The sequence below is a fragment of the Musa acuminata genome, chromosome BXJ1-8, assembly GCF_036884655.1.
Source record: "Musa acuminata AAA Group cultivar baxijiao chromosome BXJ1-8, Cavendish_Baxijiao_AAA, whole genome shotgun sequence".
In the NCBI taxonomy this organism is placed as follows: Eukaryota; Viridiplantae; Streptophyta; class Magnoliopsida; order Zingiberales; family Musaceae; genus Musa; species Musa acuminata.
In genome coordinates this window covers 42,557,738-42,580,605 of record NC_088334.1, presented here as the reverse complement: position 1 = coordinate 42,580,605, position 22,868 = coordinate 42,557,738, and the positions used below count along the sequence as shown (strand labels likewise).

General features: G+C 40.4%; 4 protein-coding genes across 4 annotated transcripts; 2 read left to right on the top strand and 2 right to left on the bottom strand.

Annotated features, from left to right (window-relative positions):
- The first annotated feature begins 670 nt into the window (after positions 1–670).
- Positions 671–6,301, top strand: LOC103995051 (uncharacterized). The gene is made up of 7 exons (XM_009415541.3): positions 671–1,309; positions 2,145–2,479; positions 4,046–4,385; positions 4,776–4,924; positions 5,125–5,218; positions 5,546–5,617; positions 5,743–6,301. Exons 1-7 carry the CDS (start codon positions 752–754, stop codon positions 5,785–5,787), a joined length of 1,593 nt encoding a protein of 530 aa, XP_009413816.2. The 5' UTR covers positions 671–751; the 3' UTR covers positions 5,788–6,301.
- A 633-nt stretch (positions 6,302–6,934) lies between these two features.
- On the top strand, positions 6,935–11,314 carry LOC103995052 (uncharacterized). Its single transcript, XM_009415543.3, has 3 exons — positions 6,935–7,213; positions 8,890–8,981; positions 10,689–11,314. The coding sequence occupies exons 1-3, from the start codon at positions 7,061–7,063 to the stop codon at positions 11,092–11,094; spliced, it is 651 nt and encodes a 216-aa protein (XP_009413818.2). The 5' UTR covers positions 6,935–7,060; the 3' UTR covers positions 11,095–11,314.
- A 600-nt stretch (positions 11,315–11,914) lies between these two features.
- LOC103995053 (ras-related protein Rab7) lies at positions 11,915–14,412 on the bottom strand. The gene is made up of 7 exons (XM_009415544.3): positions 14,219–14,412; positions 14,097–14,123; positions 13,854–13,953; positions 13,130–13,276; positions 12,961–13,041; positions 12,552–12,697; positions 11,915–12,211 (listed from the first exon to the last, which is right to left on the bottom strand). Exons 1-7 carry the CDS (start codon positions 14,269–14,271, stop codon positions 12,142–12,144), a joined length of 624 nt encoding a protein of 207 aa, XP_009413819.2. The 5' UTR covers positions 14,272–14,412; the 3' UTR covers positions 11,915–12,141.
- A 4,053-nt stretch (positions 14,413–18,465) lies between these two features.
- Positions 18,466–22,279, bottom strand: LOC135587926 (proline-rich receptor-like protein kinase PERK1). The gene is made up of 8 exons (XM_065079787.1): positions 21,854–22,279; positions 20,904–21,452; positions 20,464–20,550; positions 20,304–20,374; positions 19,800–19,876; positions 19,340–19,487; positions 19,102–19,263; positions 18,466–19,006 (listed from the first exon to the last, which is right to left on the bottom strand). Exons 1-8 carry the CDS (start codon positions 22,245–22,247, stop codon positions 18,710–18,712), a joined length of 1,785 nt encoding a protein of 594 aa, XP_064935859.1. The 5' UTR covers positions 22,248–22,279; the 3' UTR covers positions 18,466–18,709.
- Between the last annotated feature and the right edge of the window lie 589 nt (positions 22,280–22,868).

The window sequence follows — 22,868 nt, the reverse complement described above, 5'->3', positions numbered from 1 at the left end:
GTAATAAGTGGCGGGCCACAGCCAGAATGGGGAGCGTGAATCGGATCTCGATCGATCATGGCCGTAGGATGTGATTTTACGTAGGATTCGACGGCATGGATGGCTACAAAGCCGTGGGCCCGTCTTCGGGATCGGCTCGGCGTTCAGGATCGGAAACTAACTTAATTCTACGAGTGTCGTGTCTTCGAATCAAAAATAGGCAGATGATGCACATTCGTAAACAAAGATGGAATGAACGAATCACGAAGGCACTTTTGGAAAGGTGGCCTCTGATGCATGAATCCTCTCTCGTAGGAAAGTTGGTCTGTCCAAAATTATTCATTTCACTTTTTTTCTTTCTTCTCCATCATTTCACTTATTGTTTCTGACATTAAGTATCGGAAGTGTTTTTATCGAATACGTCCGTCGATGTAAGTTTTGCAGCAGTCCGAGCCAAATCTAACCATTTCCCTTCGTTGAGGCTTGCGAAGATATGGAAAGGTGAAGGGATACGTACACTGTGACTCTTAACGGGTTCGGATCGGATTTGCAACACGCTCGATTTCTGGCCTTCCGATGCGAGATCTCACGGTTCTCTTACCCATCTCAGTGCATCACCGTCGATGCTATATCAATCATAAAACATCCAAAATCAACGGTCTTGATAAGCCTGCTCGATCCTATTCGAAACGATAACACGAGCGTCTGTTCTCCACCGGCCCTGCGAAACTGAAACAAAGCGCAACCCTAATCGATCGATCGGATCGGGGGAATGGCGAGCTCGTACGACTACGACGACGGCTCCCTCGAGTCCCGGTACGGGCGCCCGCCGTCGGCCGGCCATGGAGGCGCCTCCACGGATCTGAGCTACGACCCCAACTTCGTGCCGGACTCGGTGAAGACCTTCGTCGTCCACCTCTACCGCCACATCCGGGAGAAGAACGTGTACGAGATTCACCAGATGTACGAGGGCAGCTTCCAGCGCCTCAGCGACCGTATGTTCCGAGACAACCCCTGGCCCTCCGTCGAGGCCATCGCCCCCTACGTCGACAACGACCATGTCTTCTGTCTCCTATACCGCGAGATGTGGTTCCGCCACGTCTACGCTCGGCTCTCTCCCACGGGTCGGCAGCGGGTGGAGTCGTGGGATAACTACTGTAGCCTCTTCGGAGTCGTGCTCCACGGGGTCGTCAACATGCAGCTTCCCAACCAGTGGCTGTGGGATATGGTGGATGAGTTCGTCTACCAGTTCCAGTCATACTGCCAGTATCGGGCCAAGCTCAAGAGCAAGACAGAGGAGGAGCTGCAGCTGCTTCAGCAGTACGATCAGGTAATTTTGCGGGGAAACTTTTTTTTCTTTTTTATTTGTTGATGCGTTGTTTACATTCTACCGTTTGTTATCACACGACACAGTTTCGATCTTGATGTTGTGCAATAGTAAGTTCCGTGTGTTTCTTATGGTGATGCGGAGCGTAATTGATACTGGGAAAGCAGATTTCTTTCTTTCGGTAATGGTATATCTTCAATTAAAAACCCATTCAATCGAGTTTATGATTAGATAAGACTTGTAGGAAAAAAACAATTGCATTGGATATGGGTCTGGTATTAGTATTAAGAAACTACAAGCAACAATGATGTAACAAATATATGGACCCAGCACAAGTATAAAGAAATTAGGATATTAGTTATTGATTCATCTCCTTGCTTATTTATTTGTTCTGATGTCATTTAGGTTCTCCTTTTTACGGAGTTAATGTTCTGTAGTTCCCAGTGATCTTAGTCATAACTAGCTGTAGACCTGTAGTGCTCCCTGTAACAAACATTTGCAATCTGCATGGTCTTGTGCCTGTTAAGAATATTGTACATGAATGGTGTGTCTGTGCTTTTCTCCGATATGCACTTCTGTGGTTCTATTTGACACATTTGTTGGTGCATTATCCACTTCTTTTGGTTTTGATTCTTTTCAGTGTCTAATGCCTTAGTCATCACTTGCTGTAGTGCTCCCCATGACAGACGTTTGCAACCTGCCAGGTCTTGTGCATGTTGCATCTTTGCTTGTTTGATATGCATTGCCATGGTTCTGTTTTGTATAGTTTTTTGTACAATCTTCTTTTCTGATGCCTCACTTCTAAACTCTAGTCCGTTGTAATACTTGTTGTTGATAGGCATGGAATGTGTATGGGGTGCTTAATTACTTGCAAGCTCTGGTGGAGAAATCAGCTATCATTGAAACCTTGGAAAGGGAGAAAGAAGGCCTAGAACAATTCACTGCTACTGATGGTTATGATTATGAAGGTGGAACCAGCAATGTGCTAAAAATGTTAGGTTATTACAGCTTGATTGGGCTGTTGAGGGTCCATTGCCTTTTGGGAGATTATCATACCGGGTTAAAGTGTTTGGCTCCGATCGACATTAGTCAACAAGGTGTTTACAATGTTGTGATTGGGAGTCACATATCCACCATATATCACTACGGGTTTGCAAACTTAATGCTACGGAGGTGAGGAGCTCTTTAACCTTTCATTGTTGCATCATTCTGATAAAACAAACTTTAGTCTTGTTGATATTCATTTTCTCTTTCTTTTTGGCTTTTTTCCTATGCCTTTTCCACACACCAGATTATAGTATTGTTTTGGTTGTTTTAGCCAATTATTTAATTTTCTTAAGCCATTAGTGTGGTCAGCAGCTATGAAGCTGTTTTTAATATTCATATATGTATATGTTATATGTGACATGAACATTACCTTGTTGGTATCGTAATCCGGAATATTTTTTGAAAAATGAGAAATTTTTTACAAAATCAAGGATTAGTACATTCTTCTATATTTTAAGAGTTATTTCACTTTCTTGGTTGATGGATTCTCAGATTGATAAAATATATCAGTATGAACCCCAAGTACCTCGATCAAAGGCCCATTAGCTGCTCATCTCAGATCAAAGGCCCTACTGTTTGGTCACATTTAAGTATGAATGCACCATCTCGATCCTCTTTCCTTTACTGTTGGACCTCAACAAATACCATGGATTATAAAAAACTAATGATGTTTTAATTTTCTTGCAAGGACCATATTATGGTTAGAATTCTACAAGGATTTATATTTCACATGCCTGATTCAGTTTCAAGAAAATTAATTTCAGAGTATGTAGGATCACTTTAACTGTCTTATCTAAATGTTAAGCGCATTGAGTACAGGTGTTTCACTGGTTTGTTTGAGGTTAAAGCTGCTTTGGTCTTTTGAGCCATGAAACATAGTTCCATATAATTGTTAAAGTTAGGGACTTACTGTGCAGATAGACTCTCATTTTTTGTTCTGTGAGGTCAGTTTGTCAAATACCATATTTTTTTCCTAGTGTTTGCAAATATTAGAAAAAATTCCTACATCATCATTGCATCATCAACACTCTGAAATATAATTGCTGTAAGGAAGTGGCTAGTTCATCGATATAAATAATGCCTGCTGGTATTTTTGAAGGAAGAAGGATCATTGTGCATTTCATTTAAATGATTCTTGTGCTGAAGAACACTACTCGATATAAGCTTGTTCTGAGCATAGCAGCTCTGGCTTAATGTGTTGCTCGATGAATTCCAGTCATGTTTTTGGTTTGAACTAATAGGACTGGGGACACCAAACTGCATGTTTGGCTTGTTTGTAAAATATATGCTTATTTGTTGTTTGTTATGTCCTTCTCATATTTTTAAGAATTTTAGTGCCAACTGTCTAAGTGTTAATGTTCCCACATTGCAAAGCATTATTCTCTTTGATCGGTTTCTGGATGAATGTTGTTGATTTTCTTTACTTTCTTGTTGACCTTGTTATGTTATCTAGAGGCTAGAATGCTCTTATTTTAACTAGAGATATTGTATCATAGAGCTTAATGAAGGGAAAAGATCCATGTAGCTGATCTCAAAATAGTTGGACATTATGGCTTATTGATGTTATTGTTGTTGTTGTTGTTGTTGTTGTCTTACCTTGTGTCTTCCATACCTGCTTGTTTTTTAGTATCAGCATGATGGTCTACCAATACAACCCAGTAGATTGCTCACCTTTTACCGTCTTGTTGATAGGTATGCTGAAGCAATTCGTGAGTTCAATAAGATCCTACTGTATATTCTTAAATTCAAGCAGTATCATCAGAAATCGCCACAATATGATCAGATACTGAAGAAAAATGAACAGATGTATGCCTTATTGGCTATTTGCCTTTCTTTGTGCCCGCAAATCAATCTTGTTGAAGAGAATGTGAATTCACAGTTGAGGGATAAGTACAATGAGAAGATGACAAAGATGCTGAGGTATGATGATGAAGCATATGCTGTGTATGATGAACTTTTCACATATGCCTGCCCCAAATTCATTACTCCATCAGCTCCAGTTTTGGAGGAACCTCTTACGAATTACAACCAGGTAAATTCTTTCATTTCGCTTCCTATGTTGGTTGGCGGTTTTGTTTTGTCGTTTCATTTGTAGAAATGCTGCAACTATTGATATGTCAGGTGGACATCACCTTTACTATTCATAGTAAGTCTTACTTTTGGTTGTCAAGTAATCCATCCAAGTTGGCCTTCTGATTTTAAAAATATAGTAAGTCTATTTTAACCTTTTTTTTCATATAAATGCAACTTTAAATTCCAAAATTGTGCTATATTTTTTGATTTTTGATTCCATCCTTGTTTCTGTGGTATACTGCATCAGTTACCAGCATGTGTATGCTTATCTAGTATTAGCTCAACATAACAATCTATTATTGAGTATTCTATTGAACATCATAATTAATTTTCTGAACCCTGAAATCAGGATGCTTACAGACTTCAGTTGAAGTTGTTTCTTTATGAAGTGAAGCAACAGCAGTTGCTGTCTGGTGTCCGCAGTTTCTTGAAGTTGTACTCCACCATATCGATTGGGAAACTTGCTGCATATATGGAGGTGGATGAACCCACTTTGAGGTCCGTACATTGATGTTTGTGTTGCAAACTGGTAAATTTTATTCAAAGAAAAGCTATTATACCTATAGACTCAGTTATGCATATGCTTATCATTGCTGCAAGCTCTGGAATGGTTCTGATTCAAGCATTTTATAGCCAATCTGAGTTAATTGACTTTCATCCGTACTAATTTCGTGACTTGGCAATAATTTTTTTGACAGAACCATCTTGATGACATACAAACACAAGATGCATGCAGTTGATAGTGATGGGAAGATCATTCCTAATGCAGATTTGGACTACTATATTAGTGAGGTAAGTTGTGGATCGGTGGGCAACCTAACCTTTCCTGTAAATAGTTGGTATCGTCTTCATGTTTTGCTTGAATGAAGATTGGAAGCTTTTTATTAGAACTGTGGTTCTGGAGTTTCAATGCCGCAGAGAGCAGGATATGTGGATTCTTAAATTGAAAGAGAAAATGCAGGATATATACTATTAAAGCAAAGATAAAACTTGAGGTCTTGTAGTTGTGTGGACCATTCTCGTCTTCTTCTCTTATTGAATACCAAGAATACTTGCTTGAGTGTAGTTTGACAAGCCATTTTTCTCAAACATTTCTCAGAATTAGTAAATTGAATACAGGACATCGTTCATGTCGTGGAGTCCAAACCAATAAAGCGCTATAGTGATTACTTTTTGCGCCAAGTCTTAAAGGTTTGTTATCCACTGGTGCTGTTGTTGCTGCCTACCTTGTTTATTTTTTTGCTGCAGCAACATTTTTAATTTTAATAGGACTTACACTCTAATTATGTCTGGTTTTCTTTGATAATATCTTGCAGTTTGAGGAGACGATCAGTGAACTGGACAGAATAAAACTGGACTAGTTCTACGATGCATACGGTGCTTTTTCCCATCCCTCGACAAGTTCACTATATGTCCTCTTTTTCGCTGCAATGTGATGTTTTGGTTTAAAAATTTCAGTGCCATTTTTATTGCCTTTTGCATTCTTAAAGCTGCTGAGTCCCATACTCCTTCAATTGGTTGATTCATGTGGCTTAGTGATTTCATGTGAACTTAATTATTTCTAGATGTTTTGTTGAAAGTAGAATCACATCAAGCAAAATGCTGATTACGCCTCATGAATCAGTGTATGCTATGGGTGAGTTTTAGGTCACAAAACTGTTCATTTGTCAGAGATAAATCCATTGTATTGTGGTGTTAATCAAGCAATGAAGTACGCCATATGCCACCGATGCCCATGGAATTGCTCAAATAAATGTCCATTGAAACAGTTCGGGGGCAACTTCATCCTTCCAACTTGTAGTTCATTCATGTGTAGAATTTGATCTTGTGACTATTTGTTGGTGCAAGATGATATAGTTGTTTGCTTGGTGTTAACTATTGATGTATCTATTGTTTACTCATTGTTTATGCTTGGTTGGTTGCAATGACCATCACAGTTCAATTTCACTAATGCTGGATTTACTATTTCACATTATCACATGATGTATTGAGTGCATATGTGATTAGTACTCGTGGACTTGAGGAATTCATTGTCTGAGGAGATGGCGTTTGCATTTGATGAATACTAGCAGTCCACTTGGTTATAGGACTCCAACAACTCTCTTGGCTTTGTATTATCATATAATTTTGGATGTTAACAACTAACAGACAATTTTCTTTATGTTCTTATAATCCATCGATCGATACATATGATCTCTGTACATGAAAATATATCACATTTATAAATTTTGAATTTTCAGTAAAAAAAAATACTGCCTATCGGTGATTTTAATTGGGCTTAATTGAGATTAAAAGCAAATTTTATAGTGTTTTAAGTTTGACGAGGATGTTTATGCAAAACCATATTTCAAGAAATGAAAACAGAAAAATGGTTTCTGATGGACTTATATGCAATTTTCCTGAAATGATAAGGAATATGCATTAGACTTATTAAGTTTAAAGGCCGAAAACAAGAATAAGTGAACTTTGAAGTACTTAAATGCAAATGTTTTCATAAAGACTTCTGCGAGGCCCATTCGCGTAACCTTTTATCGTTTTTGGCTCTTCCCTTCCTCTTTCCGTCGATTCAATAAGAGAAACCCCGGGCCTCCCCATTTCCATTCCCCGCCGTCGTCTTCGTTCCGTGCCTTCTCGATGTTGAAGCTATGGAGGTGGTACCAGAAGTGCCTCGCCGTTCACCCGGTGAAGACGCAGATTGTCAGCTCTGGCTTCCTGTGGGGTTTGGGAGACATTGGAGCCCAGGCGGTCACCCAGAGAACCCTGAGGCACCAATCGCAGGACAAGAAGGTTATTAGATTTCCCCAATCTTTTTTCTGTTCACCCTTTTCTGTCGATCGTTTCGTGGAAGTCGTATTTTCTTTTGGATTTGTTATATGTGGATTTGTTATATTGATTAGAATGCTTCGATAATGTAACGTCTGTAGTTTTTGAGGGAAATCGAGTGATTTTTATGCGAATAGATAAGGTTCTGATTCACCATCACTTTTCGATTTGATCAAATTTGTTTATTGCTGAAAGGCCACCGACCGGGCGGTCGAGTCGGTGAACCCCTGATGCTAGCTGACTGTGATTGGAAGATGAACTGACGATCATTGAAGATGGATTGATTGAATAATTTGGTTTCTGAAAGCTCCACACTTCTTCTGCTCCATCATAGATCGGCTTGTTTGAGTTGGATGGGAATACTAAATTTCATTTACATTGTTGTTTTAGTGACTTCTTTACCTTTTGGATGTTGTTCAAAATTTCGACGTGATTTAGAATCATTTTTGTGTTGGATGAGCTGGTTTTTATGTCTTCTTAAAAGAGATAAAAGAGAAACAATTCATTCGTCCTTATAGAGTGATTATACAACACCTGAAACATCCTCTTCCCAGGATGGCGTACTCCAGACTCTCTAGTTCTTAACGCTAAGCTCAACAGGTGTATATGTGTGTCCAAAATTACATTTTACAGATTATTTTTTTATTTTTGCAAGTAAACAGTGAGCAAAAGTAGATTCAAATGGTGTGGCCAATGGCTATTTCCATAAAGTACAGACAGATAGAAGGCCATGGAGTCCAACCCAGCTAATGAGTGAGTGATCTCCTTTTCAGAAGCCTGCATCAAGCCATCCCAAAGTAGAAAACGATGTTTGGATTACATATTCCCTTATGGTGTTCTGGGTTGCGCTTGATAAAAGATAAATCTATTGATGATATTTATCAGGGCTTCAAGATTTCCCAAGGGTTAAGAAACATGTAAGGTGAAAATTTTGTAGTAGGGTCCTTCATCTGAAGAGGTTCTAAGTATGAATATGTGTGGAGGTTGGTATCTGGCTTGGCTAATTTTTGTGTTCAGCTACACTAGGTGTGGTTGTTGTCCTGATAAGAAAAGGATTATCTGTTTTGCTTAACAAACAATAGAATACAGACATTACACAGCTTGGATCTCTCTCTCTCCCTTTTTTTTGTGCATGAAAATGATCACAGTAGAACAAAAATGCATGCAAGAATGGGTTAACATGGTCTCCCTCCTCCCTCTACTGTAACAGTAGCTTATTCTATTCCCTATTACATATGAGCCATCTTGTTTCCTGAACTTTCTCATCCAAATGCTTCTGTAGTTATTGCTTTTGTCTTGTGATTCTAAGAATTGTAATCCAGATGGTTCCACTTGATCTAATTCTTCAAGACGTTTCTATAGTTTTATATATATATATATATATATATATATATATATATATATATATATATATATATATAATTTCCATCATATGCTTCCGTGTTTCTAGGCTGTATAAAAGGTTATGTCCTTTAACATTTTCTGCTTCCCAGAGTTGATGGCTGATATTGGTTGTTAAGTCATATGTCGAATGTTGGGCACCGTAGTCACATCATGTGGACGTAGTTTGGGGAGGAAGTGTGGTTAGTTAATTATCAAAATTTGCTTGATGGTTTGAGCACATCTGGTATATCTTGCAGGAAGAAAATAAGGAGATCAATATAGACTGGAGAAGGGTGGCTACCACAAGCTTGTTTGGATTTGCATTTGTTGGACCTGTTGGCCATTACTGGTAAGGTCTTTTCACAATTATGAAATCACGAGGTTTGCTTTTGCATGCTAAATGCTTCAGTTTATTCATTTCCGATCTATCTGGCACAGTCCTAATACATTTTTGTTGGAATTCCAAGAGAAATATATCCTATTTGCAGTTAAATGACACAAAGTTTTGCTGCCCAGGTGAGGTGTTTCTCTAAGCTGAAATTATATTCCCAAGCTTACTCATTGCTTTTCCCTCCCTTTTAGTGCATTTAAGTAGTCATTTGGCTGAGCACATATTTTTTATTCAAAGGGACAAAATGTTGGTGGGTTGGTGGGTAATAAGTAGACAAAATGTGGAGGGTGCATTTCAAGATGCCCAAGATGGATTCTAGATGTGCAGGAAATTTCAACATAAGGATTTAATTGTAGATCCTAGATACTGTTTGTTAAAAGATAATATTTTCTCAACTTTAGTACATAAATAGTAACTATTCCCCTTAGTAAGTAAAACATTTAGGTCACACATAATTTTCCTGTATCTTGGTCCCTATCTTGTGTAGAAAAGTTGGTTAAGCTTCAAGAAAAAGTAATGTCTTTGAGAAATTTAGTGATTATGAGATGGAAGATAATTATGTCACAGACAAAAATGTTTATACACCTTTGTAGTTTAAACATAGTTTTCAACTGATGGTATTACCCCCTCAAATACACTTCTTCCTTTAGTTTTCCAAATTCTGCACTTTCTACATTTTCTGGGGAAAATTATTTGAGTCGTTGTTGGATCTTCTGAACTTTGCCACCACCACAAAGGTTGGGGTTCTGTTAAGTGAGAGAATTGCACAAGTTGTCATGGGAATCATGTATGTTCTTTGAAAATAGCCGCTTCCACATAGATTCCATCAATTTGGTTCCACGCGTATAATTTGGCTTTGTCTTTAGAAGGTACATTTCAACTTTTGGAAGTAGCAGCATAAGCAAGATAAAGGGCATATTGTATTCACTGGGATCATCTGATGCAATTTTACTTGTGGCCCAGAATATTTTGAATAAAAGAGATGTATAGAAATTCAAAATTTGTTTTGAATTCCGACCCAGCTCCTTCAGCAAAGCTGTAATGGAGAATGTAATTGATGGTTTTTTATTTGAACTTTTGGGGTAATAGATCTTGACCAGCCTAGATCTGTTTCCATGAGAGTTTCCTTCATTTGAATATTCCCAGTCGCATGAAGAACTCGGTTTTAAGAGGGCATATACATGGAGCTTCTGCAAGGGGAGACAAATCCTCCAAGGCTATAACAACTTGTCGAAAGAAGCCAATATATAAGCCTTTCATCATGAAGCAATTCTATCTTGGCTTGTGGCAAGATAGTAAACCATCCGATAAGATTAGGATATAGTAATTAAACAATTCTAATATGTCCAATAGAATGGTAATGCCTGTTGATTTTTCTAGTAAAACATTATTTCTGGAAGTTGCTTTTAGATATTTTGAGTTGTGACAAGACCCATGGTTATTGGGATGAGGACATTAAGGTGTGGGAAAAAGGTCAGTGTTATGTTTACATACTGCAGGAGCCGACCATCGGTTCTTATATAGGTATATGTTCCTATAAATTTGTGCAGAAGTAGTTTAACTAATGCCAAAACTTGGAATTTCTTGACAGAAGTGTACTTGGACTATGTAGGTATGTGTAATCTTTTTTCTGACTAGTGCAATTTCTTTTCTTGGTTTATGTAGGTATGAGTACTTGGACCGCATCATTCGAGTTCGACTTCAACTGCAACCAAAATCGATGAAGTTTGTCACGACAAAGGTTGCGGCAGATGGGCTTATATTCGGGCCTTTGGATCTATTAATTTTTTTCTCATACATGGGGCTAGCCTCTGGAAGGAGCATAAGCCAAGTGAAGGAAGACGTGAAAAGGGATTTCCTCCCGGCTCTTATCGTGGGTGGGACAGTTTGGCCTATCGTCCAAGTTGCAAACTTCCGATTCGTTCCAGTGAGATACCAACTCCTTTATGTTAATCTGTTTTGCCTGTTAGATAGCTCCTTCTTGTCTTGGATCGAGCAACAAGGGGATGCTCCTTGGAAGCAGTGGTTTACGTCCTTTCGATCCTTGGAAAATAAGAAGAGTCAGAGCTGATGACGATGATGGTGTCCCCTTTTGAGAGCCATCACACCACCCGTTTTACAGAATAAAAAGAAAGAAGAAGAAAGAGCAATATGCCTCTTGAAATCATCGAATGCTATGTAAATTCTGTATCGGCAAGACGAGGGTATGAACCCCTGCTTCATTCGGGCACTCGGATGGATACCCTTGATTGTTTTCATCATTTGGTTACGGACAGTTATTACGTGGCCAAGCTGACTGATTGTTTTTCGAATGATAATACTTTTTTTCTTTTTCCCATAGAGAGAAGGATATTTGAAATGGTTCGGCAGTGCAAATTCCTGTACTAGCATCTTCATACAGCTTCTAATTTTCTTGTGGCAAAGTGCAGTTGAGGATCTGTCTTCGTCTCACATCACCATTGCGAGTCTCTCGCGACCATTTAAATATCTCAAGTCTCGTGGAACTCCAGGGAAAGCCACCAGCCACCTGTGGTGTAAGAACGTTTGTGTGTGTATATATATATATATACATATATATACATATAGCTGAGAGTATATATTTATATATACATGTATATACATATAGCTGAGAGGTAAAAAGGAACTCAAATTGCTAACACATGGGGTACAATCTTATTCATGGGGTACAATCAAGTTGATGATCCTTGTATGTATATATATATATATATATATATATATATATATATATATATATATATATCTCAAGTCTCGCGGAACTCCAGGGAAAGCCACCAGCCACCTGGGGTGTAAGAACGTTTGTGTGTGTGTGTGTATATATATATATATATATAGCTGAGAGGTAAAAAGGAACTCAAATGACATTGGACGCGTGCAAAAGATTGCACAGAGGCTGATAAAATTCGGCAACCATAATCATGGGGTACAATCAAGTTGATGATCCTTGAAGCTAAGACATAAATAAACAGGGGAAGAACATCCCAGAAAGAACAAGAACCAATCACCATAGAATATGGCACAAATTACAAGTGATGTTGCAACGATAGGATTAAATTGGTGAGGTGACAAATTTTGAAAGAGCAACACGAACGAATTCCATCTAGCATTCGCAACCAGATGATTGCTGCTGTCTTGCACCACCCGAGACATCAATGGTATCAGGAAGATATCTTCATCATCATCAAAAAAGAGATGACAATTAGCTCCATAACCAGAGTAAAACAATAAACAAACCTAAGTCTCAAAATTGCGAGTTAGATAAACAAGCCATACTATTAAATCGGAACGTTAAATATACAAACAACCTGTATGACGTACAAGTTTTCTACGAAACTTGAAACAGTTCAATGTCATGGGGTTTGGATAATAAACAGATCAACATCTAACAGCAACTTTTAGGTTTGAGAGGAAAATTTGAAGGCCGGTGATGTGTACTGATGTGTGTGTAGCGTAAATGGTTATTCTACTAGGAATTCAGAGGTGTTGACAGATGATAAGAAAGCTACTCACATATCTTCCTCTGGTTCATTCTTGAGAGCATTCTGCGCAATACACTGGAAAGCAGCTTCGACGTTGAATCCTTCTTTAGCTGACGTCTCAAAGTAGGGGATGTTCCCCTTTGATGCACACCATGCCTTGGCCTTTTTCTGGGAGACCTGAAAATTCCCGAGACAGGTTAACGCACGATAAAACACACAGTACCAGATCACAGGGTGCCACATCAAGACTCAGTCCAGCCATATATTAGCATCTACTAGTCCACTGCATTGATCTAGACATGGTTCCATGACAACCATCTATCTCTTCGACGTATTCTGTTTGTTTGGGCCCATCGCATAACTCGAGTAGAAGACAACTGAGACTATTATATCAAACATTTTGTTTCTTACGTAAGAAAATAAAGGAAAAGTCATCTTACCACTCGGCTGTTGCCACCATCAATATCGATCTTGTTACCCAACACTATGAAAGGGAAGTTCTCAGGGTCAGAAGGGCTAGCCTGAAAATTCAATATTGGATGAGCATGTGCATATAAATTTTTCATGTGTTGTTTTCTAGATCAATCAAGAGAGTCAAACATCAGTTACCTGAATCAGAAATTCCTCACGCCAATTATTCAAATTATCAAATGATTTCATGACATTAACATCATACACAAGGACACAACAATCAGCTCCGCGATAGAAAGCCACACCGAGACTCTGGAACCTCTCCTGTCCTGCTGTGTCCCATATCTGAAAAGGAAAATATCAGAAAGTGAACCTATAGAAATTTACTTTGACGATAAACAGTAAAAGACTCGGAACGGGAGAAAAAAAAATCAACTTAAAAGTAGATTTATTATCAGTGTCATTGCATCAAAAAGCTAAAAGCTATAAAGTGAGATAGATTGGGTCAAATCCAACATGTGGAGAAGTAGGACTTTTCTCTTTGATACCTTAAATTTTAAAGATCGGTGTCGTTGCATCTAAAGTTTACTTTATTAGATGAGACATGATCAATGGTTTTAAATTCTTACCAAAGCACAACAGGATAATTAAATAAAAAACATTGATGATGATTTCTCTGAACATTAGTTTTATTTGCAAATGTATGAGCCAACATCCCCATCCCACCCGAGCACTATGGAATGTATCATTTATCTTCATCAAAGAATCACAAAATACAACCTTGAATGAAAACAAGGATTCATGTCAGACAAAGGGAGCATAGTGCCTATGGAAATCCAGCCAGAAACCAACTTGGATCCTATGACCATGAGCCACTATTGTGCTTAGGAAACAAGCAAGGAAGAGGATCAACAGAAGCAACCTGCAATGTGAACAATCTGTCATCGATCTGAACTTCTTTAGTCAAGAAATCAGCTCCGATGGTCGCCTTATACTGGTTACTGAACTTCTTGTTCACGTACCTGTTATATGAATATATATATAAATATAGCATTCAACCCCAAATCATCCACCATTGGAAGAACAAACCTTTTTATTGGAAACTAAAATCTAAAGAAGAAGAAAAGAAGGAACGCAAAAGCAAGAAGCGGTCGGAGAGTCTTACTGATTCATCAGAGATGTCTTCCCGACCCTGTCAAAGAACACAATCACGATTGAGTAACGGCTCGAGAACACAGGAAAAGGCACTTTTTTCTTCCTGAAGAACGAAGAGGATGGAGATCTCACCCGCTGTCCCCGAGGATGATAACTTTGAGGAGCATTCGCCTTCGGGGCGCCATGGATTCGGATCCCGCGGAGGCAAGGAGGATCGAAGCCTAGCGATCTAGGGTTTCCTTCGTCGCCACGCGATGGAGGCCCAGAAACCGTTGCCCGAATCGGGGGAGAAGAGAAGTCGAGAACCCAATTTTAGGACCCGCAAATCACAACTGATGACGATGACGTCAGCCTCTTCCTTGTATCATAATTATAATGACGCGACGCATTCCCCACCCCGCCGTTCCGTACCCGCTTGCCGCGTGCGACAGTTTTTGTGGGACCCCCCGACAAGACCCCGAGCAGAGTAGCCGACGATTTACCCACAATTCATGAACACCTTTCGCGTCCCTTTATTAGATCGTACACACGAAGCGAGCTGACGCGGCGGAGATCTGTGTCTGTTCTTGTGGACGAGCAACGTTATGAATACTCGATAGATACTTATTTGGCGGACAGATTGAGGGAATAATGACCGCATTAACGTAAATTTTTGTTTTGAGCATAAATTATTAGTTTGGCAAGTCCGATGGTCCCACGTCCGAAAAATCAGATTTATTATCTCATATTAAAATTATAAATAAGGGTATGGGCTTTGAAGTCAGATGTACCACAAGAGGTACCACAAGTGGCACCACAAGAAAAACCTAAGTGTTTGCTTTGGTTTAAGTCCATACTCAGTTAAATAGTTTGAACTTATAGTTTGGTTTTTCTTGTTTAGTATTTTCGGATGTTTTATGGCCTAGGAACATCTTCTTAAGGCATTTGTAATTGTCCCTCTTTTGTAGTGGTAATTTGCTCATCTTTCGTCCGTGGATGTAGGTCAAAGTCAATTGACCGAACCACGTATATCTGGAGTTCTGGTGTTCTGATGTTCTTGTCTCGCTTTTATTCTTTCCGTTTTATTGTCTTATTGGGTTGCCAAAATTACCTTGTGATAAATTTTCTGGGGCTAGCTCTAACAAACTGGTATCAGAGCCTGGTTCTGAGATCTTTTGGCAACGATGACAATAACAAAGATTGTTGTCGAGAAATTCGACAAAAATGTCAACTTCGGCTTGTGACAACTCAAGATGGAGCCCATTTTAGTTCAAGACGGAGTTGATTTGGTACTACAGGGAGCTGAGAGCATTCCAGATGATATGTCAAAAGAAGAGCTTGCGGGTATGGATAAGAAGGCCTGATCAAGCATCATTATAAATCTCTTTGATGAGGTTTTACGGGAGATAGTTACGGAGACTATGGCTAAGAGCATGTGGGACAAGCTTAAAGCCTTGTACATGAAGAGGTCAGTGGAGAATCGTCTCTACTTGAAGCAGAGTCTATCTATGCTTCGGATGACTGAAGGTACATCTATACTCTCACATCTTGATAAGTTTGATTCTTTGGTTATGGATTTGGAGAATATAGATGCAAAAATTGATGATGAGGATAAGGCTTTGTTACTCTTGTGTTCTCTTCCCCAATCTTTTAAGTATTTCCGTGATACTTTGATTTATGGAAAAGAAACAGTTTCGTATCAAGAAATTAAATCTGCACTGAAATCTAAGGAGCAGATAGACAGAAATATCTGGGGAAAGTAGAGAGAATCAGGCTGAGGGTCTGGTTGTTAGGGGGAGAATGGATAAAAGAGAATTTGACAGTAGTAGATCTAAATCTAGATCTAAATCCATACATAGAAATTTAGAATATAGATATTGTCATAAAATGGGGCACATTAAGATTGATTGCTTTAAATTGAAAAATAAATTAAAGCAAAAGGGAAAACTTGTTGAGAAAACTACTGAATCCGTTGAAGTTAGTGTGGCAACTGATGAGAATGTTGGAAATATTTTCTCTGCTATTGATGACAGGACAATGTCTAAAAATGAATGGATTTTAGATTCGGGTTGTTCTTATCACATGTGTCCCAATAGGGATTTGTTTTCCACATATGAATCTTGTAATGGTGGAATTATTTTGATGGGCAATAATGTCGCATGTGATGTTGTTGGTAGAGGCACAATCCGAATTAAAATGCATGATGGTATTGTGAGGACGCTCATTAATGTTATACATGTTCCTGATTTAAAAAAGAATCTCATCTCTTTAGGCACCCTAGAGGCCCTTGGGTGTACATACACAACTGAAGGTGAATTTATGAAAGTTTCTAGAAGTGCTCTTGTTGTTATGAAAGCTTGTAGGTCTGGTAGCTTGTATATTCTGCAGGGAACTACTGTCACAGGTTCGGTTGTAGTTTCGTCATCATCATTGTCTGATTCTGACATCACCAAATTATGGCATATGCGTTTGGGTCATATGAGCGAAAAAGGTTTGAGCATATTAAGCAAAAGAGATCTACTTTGCGGACAGAGTACTGGGCCACTGGACTTTTGTGAACACTGCATTTTTGGAAAGCAGAAAAGAGTCAGCTTCACTTCTCCGGCAGTTCACAAAACGAAAGGTACTCTTGACTATATTCATTCAGACCTTTAGGGTCCAGCTCATGTTCAGTCTAAGGGTGGTGATAGGTATATGTTGACTTTCATTGACGATTATTCCAGGAAAGTTTGGGTTTATTTTTTGAAGCATAAAAATGATGTTTTTCTAACCTTTAAACAATGGAAGGCTTTAATTGAGAAGCAAACAGGTAAACAGATTAAGCGGCTTCGAACAGATAATGGCATGGAATTTTGTGAAGGTGACTTTGAAGAATTCTACAAAAATGAAGGAATCATTCGGCATCGCACTGTTAGGATGACGCCTCAGCAAAATGGTGTGGCCGAACGTATGAACAGAACACTCTTGGAGAGAGCAAGGTGTATGATCTCAAATGTAGGGTTGACAAAGGACTTTTAGGCAGAGGCGATTAATATGACATGTTACGTTGTCAACCGCGCTCCTTCTGCAGCACTTAACTTTAAAACTCCGGAGGAAGTTTGGTCAGGTACTCCTGTTGATTACTCTGATTTAAAAATTTTTGGGTGTCTAGCATACATGCATGTAAATGAAGGAAAATTAAAGCCTCGGGCTAAAAAGTGCATTTTCCTTGGGTATGCTTCTGGGGTGAAAGGATACAGATTATGGTGTTCTGATCCCAAATCCCTAAAATTTATAATCAGTAGAGATGTTACTTTTGATGAATTGTTTATGTTATCTTCCAAAGAGGATTCTACTAGTTGTACAAATGATAGTGCGCAGAAGCAGGTGGAGCTTGAGATTGGTAGTACAAATGATAGTCGAACTCTTCTACTCAAAGATGCCAGTAGGTGGTCTCGAGTCTACTGACGCAGATGATCTAGAGGAAGAGCAATATTCCATAGCCAAGGATAGACCACGGAGAGATATTCGACCACCACAGAGATATGCAAATTTGATTGCATATGCTTTGTCTGTTGCAAAAGAGATAAGTGAAGTTGGTGAGCCTACTTCCTACTCAGATGCAGTTTCTTGTGATAATTCCGCTAAGTGGTTGATTGCGATGAATGAAGAAATAAAATCTCTCCATCGGAATAGAACTTGGGATCTTGTGAAACCGCCTTCGAGTAAGAAAATTGTTGGATGCAAATGAGTTACCATTGCTAAGGGAAAAGTCCTTGTTCAGAAAATTCATACGAATGACAATCTAGCTGATATGCTTACGAAGCCTCTTCCGATTTACAAGTTCAAGCAGTGCTTGGACTTGGTTGGTGTTCATTATTGGTGATTGCCCGTTGGGGCTTTTGTGAAGAAAGTGGAGCAAGTTTTGTTGGGACATGCCAAGGTGGAGATTTGTTAGTTTGGCAAGTCTCATAGTCCCACATCAGAAAAATCAAACTTGTTGTCTCGTATTGGAACTATAAATAAGGGCATGGGCTTTGAAGTCAGATGCACCATAAGAGGTACCACAAGTGACACCACAAGAAAAACCTAAGTGTTTGCTTTGGTTTAAGTCCATACTCAGTTAAATAGTTTGGACTAATAGTTTGATTTTTCTTGTTTAATATTTTCGGGTATTTTATGGCCTAGGAACATCGCATTTATAATTGTCCCTCTTTTGAAGTAGTAATTTGCTCCTCTTTCGTCCGTGGATGTAGGTCAAAGTCAATTGATCGAACCACGTATATCTGATGTTCTGGTGTTCTTGTCTCGCTTTTATTCTTTCCGTTTTATTGTTTTATTGGGTTGCCAAAATTACCTTGTGGTAAATTTTCTGGGAGTAACTCTAACATAAATTTATAGGACTAATCAGAATCAGAGCATTATCAAGTAAAACCTACTTAATTAGATGAGAAATTACTGATTCTTATGGCTACAGAAGAAATTAATGATTCGTTCATCTTCTATCATGGCAAATCCAAGCGGCCATCCTCTCTCACATGCTTCACTCTCTCCGTCTTGTTCATGAGCATAAACCTTGTGGGTGCTCGTCGATACTCCGATGTAAAAGGTCACAAACATGCATGAAATGAAAGACCCGTAAAAGTAGTCCCAAAACCGTGTGCCTCAGCCACCTTTCTCGCTCACGTCTTTCTTCTTCCCCATCTCTATTTCCTGCGTGTGTCGACCTTCGCTGCTCGACGTCGATGGATTCTGAGCATACTCGGCGGTGGGCATGATGGATTCGCCGGTGGCGTACTCTTCAGTCCCCATTACCATTTTCCTAAACTCTCTGATGTCTTCCCCGTACTGGCCAGAATCGTAGTCGGAGCTGCCATAGGAAGTGTGGTACATGCTGTGACCTGGTCTGATGCCTTCGTTCAAATCCTCAAGGCACGTATCTCCTTCTAGAGCTCGGGCGATCTGATCGGTTGCACTCTCCGGGATTAGGAAAAGCCGCATTCTGAGTCGAGAAACAAGTGCAGATTCTGTGCAGAGAAGAGATCAAGAAACAGCACCTGGCTCATCCTTGGCCGGCGCCGTGCCGAATGGCGCACACAAGCAGCAGCACAGGAAACCATGCGGGCCATCTCACTAAGGTTATACTTCTTTCCCAACCTCGGATCGACAAGGGCGTCGTAGTTGCCATCATCTAGCGCTCGAGCAAGCAGCGGTCTCGCCTGCAGGACTGACAAGCAAATCTAACAATTGGTTGCGGAAGGTAATTAAGCAGAGGAACATGAATGATACACCGACCCAGTCGACCAAGCTTTCATCCGTGAAAGTTTGGGATGAATCAATGGGGCGCCGCCCGGTGATTAGCTCCAGAAGCATGACACCGAATGAGAAGACATCTGATTTGTCGGTGAGTTTGCCTGAAGATGCATATTCAGGTGCCAGATAACTGCAAGAATTTTTGAGCTTGCAGGTTAATTTGCAGCGGCAAAGATAGCAGGAGCTAATCTAATCCAATCTTCATTCAAAAGCTTCATTCTTGCTACAGTATAGGAGCTAATCCAATCACTACATCATTTTCAATTTTGCTGAAATATCACCAAAGAAACAATTTTCGATCGTGTGCTGTTATAATCCACATTTCAACACAGGCAGGAAATAAGTGAAAGAGCAAAGACGAACACATGATCTGAAGTCCCTAATCTTCGAAAGTGAGTCCGAGATTATAAAGCAAATTGAGACGAGTCAAGATGAAGCATACCCAAAGGTTCCCATGACTCGCGTCGAAATGTGGGTGTCGGTATCAGAAGCAAATTTTGCAAGCCCAAAATCTGCAACCTGCAAATCAGAAAATCAAATTTCAATGAAATTAACGTTCCGTTTTCATGGACAGACTAGTGGATGAAATAAATGTTGCTGCTTGATTGTGAAGGTTTCAGGCGAAAAAAGGGGCATTGTTTGCATGTTAAGCATGAACATATAGCACAACCAGAGTTTTATTTATGTTTCTTGCCTTGAGGTATAACAAGACAGGAGCACAATCAGAATGCCTTCAACTAAGTTGTTTGTCCACTCGAACAGAGTCATCGGCACGAAAAGAAAAAATGATAAATATTCGAGAACTGAGACAAATGAAACCCAGAGTTTCGCAGATTACATTACTGCTCTCAGGAGATCAATTGCAGTAGTATGTTCCTGAGCCTAATTATTTACAGGAGATAAATTGCCTGGTGCTTAAAGCAGAATGTGAGAGGTGATTGTTTACCTTTGCCTCATATTTGTAGTCAAGAAGAATGTTGGATGCTTTAATATCGCGGTGAATAATTTTAGGGTGGCCTGCGAATGTAAATAACAATAAGGAACAAAGTAAGCAAATCAAAACCTAAAAGAGTTTAATGAGGCATGCAAAAAGAGATCAAACTCACAGTCCTCGTGAAGATATGCCAATCCCTTTGCAGATCCCAGTGCAATTCTCAATCGTATAGACCATTCCATTGTTGGCTGACCTTTCCCTAGAAAACGAAGTGCTTTTAGATGATAGAATAGAATCCAGCCGTCAATAGTAATTCAAATTAGGAAATCTTACTCTTGTTTACTACATTTTCCAGGAAGAAATCTTACAGAATTGCAGGGTCCTAATCCAAATACATTGTACAGATCAAACATCTATTAAATGTTTTACAGGGTTCATCACAATCAACAGAGAACTTAATGGATAGGACTAATCATGTTTCATGCACAAATCCGAAAAAAATGCCTGCTTATCGGCCACTGTCATCTGAATACATGTAGGAAGATCTAGAAGAACTATATAGCTCAAGCTATGTCTAATGGCAGCAGCTGACAAAATGGTACGATGGCTTACCATGCAGATGGAACCCCAAGGTGTTGTTAGGAACAAATTCATAAACAAGCAGCCTCTTGCCTCCAGAAATGCAGTATCCAACCAATGAGACCAGATGCTTGTGATGCACACGACTAATGATCTCAACCTCTGCCTGGAATTCACGCTCACCCTGTCCGCTACCTGGTTTCAATTGTTTGATTGCGACTTCCTTGCCGTCGGCAAGCGCCCCTCTGTGAACATAGCCAAATCCACCTTGTCCGAGGAGATTAGCGTCGGAGAAATCATCTGTTGCCATAGCCAGTTCTTCATAAGTGAAGGTGCTTTTCGAGAAGCCGAGTGCACCGCCGGCGGATGGAGTCGGTGGATCCTCAGCGCCAGAATTATTGGACCCCAGACCTCCACTGCTGCTTATCATAGGTGGAGGTGGCAAATGGCTTGGTGGGCGTGGAGGACGCAAAGCCAACGGCGGCGGCGGCGGTGGTGGTGGTGGAGGTCCCGGTGGACCTTTGACAAAATGATATGCTCGAGGTGGACCATATTGTTGCCGATGCTGGCCATACCATTCATCTGAAAGCACCCAAATATCTTTTGTCATTTAGAAATCATAGAACACTGAGAAAAGACAGCAACAATATGCTATAACCAGTGAGGAAAAATAGTAAGGGACGCAGCCATAACAATCCTCTTTAGGGTCTCAACCGGAAGTGAGGAGGATGTCATGACATCGATTCATCTTTCCAAGATTACTACTACTTGTTGGGGATTACATTAAATCGAATGCCATTTTGTAATGCATCCAGAATTGCATATATCATATCAAGCGGAACTCACAAACATATAAACTTACACAAATGTGAATTATGGAGTATCAGAGAGATCTAATCTAAAGATTTGGGCTATCTGAAGACTTTATCTAAAGAAAGGTTTCGTTATAGATTTTGGGCTATTTCTGGAGTAGTAGATGGAACCTTTTCGTGCCGGTGGAGGCGGCGGGAGAGGTCCGTAGTAGTGAGGCGGTGGGGGCGGCGGGGGAGCTCCGTAGTAATGGGGCGGCGGCGGGCGCTTCTTTATCCAACAGCAGACGCAGATAAAGCTTAGCAGCAAGAGGATCACCAGCCCACCCACCGTGACTCCGACCACAAGTGAGGTCGAGACCGAGCTCGTCGACGATGGCGACGGAGGAAACGGGGCAGACAGAGGATCGGGTGGTAAAGGTGGACGGGGGAAGGGTGGAGCTCGGCCGGAGGGCAGCGGTGGAGACGAGGAGGAAGGGGTTGGCGGGGGCTGTGACGTGTTGGCGGGGGAGGGAGTGGACTGGGCGGCGGGGGTGGCCGTGGGAGGGGAGCCGGAGAGGGTGGACATGGCCAGCAAGTATCGGTATCGTGGCCGGCTACTTCTTCTTGTTCTTCTTGCTTTGTTCGAGGTTTAAGGGAGAGGAACCGACTGCGGAGGTGGTAATGGGAATGGGAGAGATGTTCGGTCGGCATCGCCGCGGGGGCCGCTCGCACTCAGTGGGGCACTCCGGTGGCGAGAGTGGAAGGACGATAAGGATTTGATGTTCCGGTCCCTGCAGGGTACAGGCTTTTCCTCGTGCGTCAATCTACGGGACCCAAACCATCTGAAGGCTTCTTTTCACCGTTTCTGAGAACGTCATGTTTTCAGCCCCAAGGAAAAGTTGAACCGTGGCCGTGTGCACCCTTCATATCCTCATCGGAGAAGAAAGTGGAAGGCAGAGAGAATAGCGGAGTCCATGCGGTCCCGTCCACTCCTCGTGGATTGCATTCCTCCGATACTGTACATGTGTCACTTGCATCCCGTTCTATCAAGTCCGTCCTTGTACGACAGCGGAGCTCGTGAAGCAGACAGGCAAGTTGTTGCTGATCTTTCCGAGCTCGTTCTCCTTCAATTTTTTTTTTCTTTCCTCCTTCCAAGACAAGATTCCATGAACTCCTCGTTGTTTTCATATGAAGTCGCATCACTTCT